General features: G+C 31.2%; 1 protein-coding gene across 4 annotated transcripts in view; it reads right to left on the bottom strand.

Moving 5' to 3' along the window:
* Nucleotides 1-324: 324 nt before the first annotated feature.
* The window catches only part of PTBP2 (polypyrimidine tract binding protein 2), a 76,067-nt gene continuing 68,795 nt past the window's right edge, over nt 325-7,596 (bottom strand). For 3 of the 4 annotated variants that reach the window (XM_069478260.1, XM_069478261.1, XM_069478262.1), the window contains exons 12-14: nt 2,431-2,647; nt 2,251-2,328; nt 325-2,071 (exon numbers count right to left, since the gene is read on the bottom strand). In XM_069478260.1, the coding sequence (XP_069334361.1) occupies nt 1,942-2,071; nt 2,251-2,328; nt 2,431-2,647 (425 nt within the window). In that variant the 3' untranslated portion in view covers nt 325-1,941. Of the gene's footprint in view, nt 2,075-2,250; nt 2,329-2,430; nt 2,648-7,596 lie in introns of all 4 variants that reach the window. The other variant, XM_069478263.1, reaches the window with a different exon arrangement.

The raw sequence follows: 7,596 nt of genomic DNA, 5'->3' as shown, positions 1-7,596 counted from the left end.
AAGCAGATGATATGCTACTCTTTCTTCCCAACATCAAGTACTCTTTGTTAACTAATAAAGTAGTCTAAGATTAGTAGGAAATCTTTAGCAGACACAAAAGATGAAAGATGAAACTGCAGCAAAAGAGCATGGCAAATCCAAAAGATCTATTAGTGCATAAATCTACTGGAAAAAAAAAACAACAACAAAAGAGATAGAAAGAATTAACAAGCTACAATAAAAGTTATGTCTTTAAAGCAGTAGATTATAACAGGGTGGGAAATGTTTAATGTGTCCTCTTGAAAAGCAGTTACCATCTTTTAAATTAAAAAAAAACAGCTGGTATATTTTCACAGCATCTAGATTTATTTATGGTATAAAGCCATAGAATTGTAATATTATTACTCCTTTCCCACCCTGGCAGAGAATAAACATGAATTCAGAAGCACAGTGGAGTGAAAACAAAGAGGAGGAGAGAGAAAAAGGCAGCAGAGAAAGACAGAAAAGGTGAATACAGAGCTACAGAAGTGTTTATTGAGCATGCTACAGAGGTAAGCAGAGTACACACAAAATGAAATTAAACAACCATCAAACCTCCCAACTTTGTTAGAAAATTAATTTTTAATTGTGCCGCTTTCAAACTATACTGAATTTTACATTTCTAAAGATGTAAAAACTCAACTAATAGAAAATATACATGACCATTCTGTCTACATAGATAACAGAATCTATGAATCTTGAAACTAAGTACATCAATTTCAAAAAGTATTGGTCATTTAAACAGAATCAACAATTCAGATTGACAAGAACTGTTCAAATTAATTTGACCTGTAGATTCTGAGCCATGTTTTTATTAAAGTCAGATCTATTCCTAAATACAAAATATTTTGAAGATTTATTAAAACTGAATATTACAATGCAAGGTAAATTAAGACTAAAGGCACATAAACTTTGGTCCCACCTGGTTGTCAGTTTTAGAAAACTGCCACAAAATTAATCTTCCTGCAAATTTCCGCAGTACACTTTCTTTATCTTTGAAAAATACATGCACCAGTTTCTGAACTAGCTAGACCAGTCTGCACATGCTCAGAAATCCACAACCATATTCCAAATCTTAATTACAAACTAAGGATGGCAATATATATTTAAATGCACATAAGTCATGTCAACTTCAAAAACATCTACGAAAAATATTCAGCCACAAACAAGACATTACTTAGTGCTGACATTTATATGATACGTCCCACAAGAGTGTGTACAAAAAGGTTAAGATTCCACAATGCTTTCCACATAGGGTTCAAACTTACAGAAATCACTTTGTTGTCTTAAGAAATTAATACTCTGCATCTTGTTAATTTTAACTAATGCCTACATTCATAACTGAATCTAGACCAGAATTGTGAGATACAAAAGGCCAATGTTTTTTTAAAGCAATAAAGCCTAAGGTAGTGAAACCTAAAAATGCTGCTTTATTCTTTCAGTAGCATGTATCTTATTTGATTAAATAGAAAATAATGTGACAAGTTAATAATTCAAAATAAGTTCCAAGCAGGAGAAACAAAAACTTAACCTTTTTACACACCCCTGCCTAAACATATTTTAATTCCCATATAACAATGTGCCCTAGACAACCAATTCCTTTTTTCTAGTAAATGCACAATAGCAACACTAGTTTTCCTTTTTAAGGCACGTATGTCAACTAAGTTGAAAAAAGAAAGCAAAATTAAACTGAAATTTTAAACAGACAAAAATGGCTTCCCTATAGAACAGATGAAATACAGCAGTTAATAACTCTGCCTTTACATATGCCATTTCATTTCATAACCAAGGAATGATAACAGCATGGGAAAAAAAAGAAAAAAAATTAACAAAAAAATCAAACTCTGGTCCCCACTTTTCTGAACAGTCAATAGGTGATGACACCAAACAATGTGATTCACCCCAATCTTCATCTCCCACTTTTTAAATCGTTGACTTGGAGAAAGACACTCTCAGATGATGGTTTTCACCAAGGTTATAATTATGAAGATCAATCAAGGCCTGGATAGCTTCTTCCACTGTTGCCATCTGAAGAAGAGCCATTTTGTGATCTCTTCTGAAACAAAATTATGAAATTAGATACTTCATAAAAACTAGGAAGGGCTCGTTAAATGCTTGAATTTTGCCCATTCCAGAATCAAAAATTTCTATAAACAGAAAGAATAAAAACTACTTGAAGAAAACTTTTATTTCTATCAAGTCACTAATTTAAAGACAAGGAAGCTTGCTTACTGAAAAAACTTAAATGCTTTCACAGTGCCCCCAGTGTTAGCAAACAGTGTTCGTAGATCCTCTTCTGCTACTGAAGGACTAGGAAAATTGGATGGGGAAAAAAGCAAAGGTTAATAATACATTTTATATTTTATGAAAATAAAATGTATATCTTTAATAAACTCCAGCTTAAATACTTACGGGATATTAGATAGGTGAAGGGTTGCAGAAGGAGGAAAAATGTTCTGAAAATTTTTGGATCCAGGTTTCTTAAAACGATGCAATGGGGAATTACCAAAATCTTTTGTTAGCCCTTGATCATCAAGTCCCTCTCGAGGTAGTTGTACAGTCTGATGTTTAGAAAGAGTAACACGAATAATTTTTCCATACATTTTCTGTCCATTAAGGTGGTTCATGGCTATAAAAAGAAGGAATGCTTATTAATAAACAATATTGAAGTTCAAAACAAAAATAATTATTTTAAAAATAATAGTTTAAAATCTGATTTTCTTATGACTTTAAAATAAATCATGAATTTAGCATAGCCATTTGTGACAAGACTTCAATTCCATTTTCACTTGTAGTAAATAAGATATTCTGGTAAAAAAGCCAGTTTCTTTCACAGAACGAAAATCCAGATTATGAATATCTGTATCTTCCTCAACAATCCTGCCGATAAATCAAATACTTAGCTACCCAAGAAAAAAACTTAGTAGTCATCTTTTTCTCCCTTCTGCTACATATCCTAATTGCTACGTCCTGTAATATTCCTTCTCCTAATTGTCTCTACAATTCATGTTCTCTCTGTTACTCCACTTTTTACTATATTTTATCTGGATAACTCAATCAGTATCCTCATTTGTCTTCCTATTGGTTATTTCTCTATATATTTTCTTCAATCCATTCTATACATACCAGCTTGATGACTTTTGCAAATTATAAATTTAATCATGCCATTACCTGCTTAAACCTTAGGGACAAAATCTATCATTCCTTAAAATGGGTTACACTTTTCCCAGTCTGAGCCTTATACAGGTTGAGTATCCTTAATTCAAAAATCCAAATCTGAACTCCTCTAAGATTCAAAACTTTTTGAGTGCCCACTAGAGCATTTCCGATTTTGGATTTTCAGATTTGGGATGCTCAACTGGTATAGTGCAAATATTCCAAAATCTGAAAAAAATGTGAGCTCTGAAACACTTCTGGCCCTTATCATTTTGGATAAGTGATACTCAACCTGTATATAACTTCCAGCTTCTTTGAGCAGATATTTATCAATGATGTGTAATATCACTGTGCTAGTGCTAGGAATAAAGTGGTAAGGTAAGACGCCATCCCAGCCCTCATGGAATTTATGGTATCTTAGTACTATATTCTTTGCACTTTATGCTCCAGCTATACAAAACACATATCCTGACACTAAGTGTTAGTTTCTCTTATTTTTATTCTTGTGTACATGATCTTTTATCTGTAACAATTTCCTATGTCCTTTCTTTTCCCTTTTAGTCTACTCATTCTTCAAAGTCACTTCTCCAGGAAGGCCTTTCTTTATCCTCTGGAAAGGTTCAGGACCTCACTAGATGTACCCTATACCATTTTTTAAGTTCGTTATCACAATTTATTGTCATTATCTATAATATTCTCTTTCAGACTGTAAAGTACATGGAGACAGGAATTACTGTCTCTACTCCAGCACATAGTGCAGTGTGTGAACACAGAATATTACATGGTTATTTCTAGAGGTAGCTGTTGGGTTATTTTTAAACTAAATCAACTGATCTGATATTAGAAACTGTTTTATGTTTTATTTACCAGTCACAACAACTAACAAAGACCATCTTTAATAAGTCATACACTTTTGGCTAAATTGAATGTCTAAATGATTACAATAAAACTGGATAAAAGCATTAAAGTATTAGCAGCAGAGAGGTAAGGACAATGTGGAAAAGCAGGAAAATGACAACAGAATCTACTCTCCAAGAGTTTCTAATATAATCAGTACATTATGTATAAATATCCTGACACAGAAAATACCAAGAATTCGTTAAATCCATGAATCTTGTCATACTTACATGTATAAAATAAACCAATTAAATATAAAACATCTGAAAAGGATAATGCTGTGAAAGTTTGAGGTACCATTCAGAAAAAAAAAGTAAATTCTTTTTTTACTTACAACTTCCCTAATTTGTAAAAATAAGTTTACTCTTCCTGAATGTCATTACACTGTCATATATTTGTAACAGTTTTCTATTTTCAACTGAGGCTAACAAAAAAAATAAATAAATAAAACAAAATAAAATCATCTCTCAGGCGTGAATCTTCTCTCACTAGTTTCTTACAGTGCATTTCACATACACTTATAAATTTACACTCACATTTATAAAACCAATTTTTAATTATCTACAGTGATGGTTCATTAAAATCCTTTTATAATCCCATTGAATTATAAAACGTTTTAAAAGTCCTATAATTCTATTGTTTTAAGTGAACAAGCTTCTATGATAAAGTGTTATACCTCAGACAAAACGTATTATAAAGTATGAGTCTGGGGAATAAAGGAAACTAAGGTTGCCATAAGAAAGCCGTCTCAATGAAAAGACTGCACAAACAGCTGAGCTTTGAGATAATGAAGGGTAGGAATAAGAAAACAACAAAAAGTCTTATGCATAGTAACTGTATAAAGAAGAGACTGATGATAAAGGAATGGTATTAAAATAAAGCAAAATAACCAAATAGCTATCCTCAGGAAGTAGCCAGGTAATAAGAGAAATTCAAGTCAGCTGATTGCTAACAAAAAGATCTGAAGGATTTAAAGGAGAAGAGAGTGGTAATTAGAATACCAAAGTTTTTAAGTCAAAGAAAAAAAAAAAAAAACTTTGCCAAAAATTAAGGTACATGAGGATTAAAAACAAAAATAAAGCAGAAGGAAGGTATCTTAATCACTAATTTTAAATAAATCACTTTTTAAAACAATGAGAATCTTATATTTGAAATCTACTATTCTGATAAATATGGCATAAATGGACAAAGCAATAATAAAGGAGGAAAAAGTCAATGTTGCACAGCAGAAATATCATTTTTGGTTGAACATAATTTTTTAGCTTATCATATTCCATCTCTGAAGAAGGTATTAATGAATTATGAAAATTTAAAAGACAGCAAGAAGTTTACAGATACAGAAGTTTATATAATGTGGAAGTGGAACTATATCAATAGTTCTCCCCTTTATAATTCAAAATATTATTTGTGCCACTCTCTCATTTCTTAATCTTTACAGACACTTGTGTATTTTATCACTAGCCTTTTTCAAAGAACTCAACTTTTGGCTTTGTTTTTTCTCTCAACTATCTTCTATACCACTGATTTCTAGTCTTTAATATCTCCTTCCCTTGGGTTTATGCTGTTTCCTTAAAGTTAAATCTTTCTTTCAGAAGACCTATTTTACTGTACCACTCATATCTAATTTATATATAGTATTTCCATTATCTAGTTTTAAGTATTTTTAACCTCCCATTAAAACAACCTCTTTGACCCATGAAAAACTGGGACGGATTTTTAAATTTCCAGGTACATGGAGATTTTAAATGTATTTTTCTGTTATTAACTCTAATTGTGCAACAGAAAATGGGGTCTGATGATACTTACTCTTTGAAACTAACTGAAGCTTGCTTTATGGTTTAGTATATGATCAATTTTTTCAAATGTTCCATATGTGCTTTAAAAAAATGTGCTGGATGCATAACTGTTGGATGCATTAACAGAGAATGGTGTTGTATCATTTTGTATCTTTGTTTATTTATTTATTTTTTTGGTCTGCTTGACATATAATTCAGAAAGGTCATTGAAATCCACCACTATGATGGATTTGCTCAATTCTACCTGCAGCTTTATCCATTTATGATTTATACATTTTAAAGTTATTTCACGAGGCATACATATACATAAAATTGTTGTATCTTCCTAGGTGAACTAAATCTTTTATCAATACTTTTCGTCTTAAATTAACAAAGTCACATGAGTTTTCTCTGGCTTACTATCTGCCCAATACATCTCTTTACATCCCTTTGCTTTCAATCTTTCCATATCCTTGTGGCTTCATATGTCTGTTGCAAAGAGCACATAGGGAACTTTTCAAAAGTCAAATCTGACAATATTTTAATTGATGAATTTATTCCTTCACATTTGTCACTATTACTGATGTATCAGGTCGTGATTCTATCATAATTTCATTTGCTGTTTTCCCCTCCTTCCCTTCTTTGTTTTGGGGGGAAGATCTCTTAAGATCTCTCTTTTGTGAGACCAACAATGTCTCAAAGTGTGACTTATTACTAATTACTTATGACAGTAATATATACACATACTTAAAAGTGAATACACACACACACTTAAAAACTTCTCAAATACCGTAACACTAGAGTAATATGATTTCTGCTCCTTTTTAGAACACTTTGATAGATATAACTTAGTAGGTAAAGGTTATGAACAAGAACTAAATAAGTTTAACTTTTGAGATGGTAGCTATGTATTTAATTAAAAACAGAGATATTTTATAAGCAGTTGGTAAAAACATAAATTGAAGAAACTAGAAATTATTTTTACCCTAAAGGAACTACTTTTTTGTCAGAACTTAATCTTTGGAAATCAGTATACTGTTTTTAAGATGAAAATTAACAAATTTGATTATTCTTAAAATATTCAATTGAAAAAATACTGTATCAATTAAATAGGCTAATGGCACAAAGTTTATCAAAGAAATATCTTGATGTTTGAAAATTTTAAAATTCTGGTGTGAAACGATTTAACATCGCCTGCAAGATCTGCAACAATCTCATTCACATTTAAACATTGCCTACTATATCCTTTCTTAGTTTCCCTTGTCATTTATTTCTCTCATGCTACTTCTTAAGCATAAAGACATCTGCCTATAACATAAAACAATGAATATTTCCAACTAGAGTCCCATGAAAACCAGAAAGAATGAAGACAGAGTCCAAAAACCAAAATTAAAAAAATTTTTTTAAGTCTTATTTTTCTCCATACCACATGCTAAAGTTTCGTGTGGGATTTGAGTGTGAGCGTATGTGTGTGTTTTAAAGGCATTGATGGTGTGAATACTATTTTTATGGTCATACACTTCAGGAAAGCAGTATCTACCTAGCAATAATGAGAAATAATAAATTATTAACTACTACATAAAGTCCAAAAATTATAAACCATGCTACTATTAATAGCAAGTCAAAACTTCAGTGACAGTATCTTATGAAATTGGGGATAAATGATTTTCAAATATAAGTACTGCAATAGACTGAATTGTGTTTTCCCAAATTTGTACATTGAAGCTCTAACTCCCAAATGTAACTGTAT

Source organism: Eulemur rufifrons, chromosome 8 (genome assembly GCF_041146395.1).
Source record: "Eulemur rufifrons isolate Redbay chromosome 8, OSU_ERuf_1, whole genome shotgun sequence".
Taxonomy (NCBI): domain Eukaryota; kingdom Metazoa; phylum Chordata; class Mammalia; order Primates; family Lemuridae; genus Eulemur; species Eulemur rufifrons.
The sequence above is the reverse complement of the archived record's forward strand: the minus strand, read 5'-3'. Positions and strand labels throughout refer to the sequence as shown.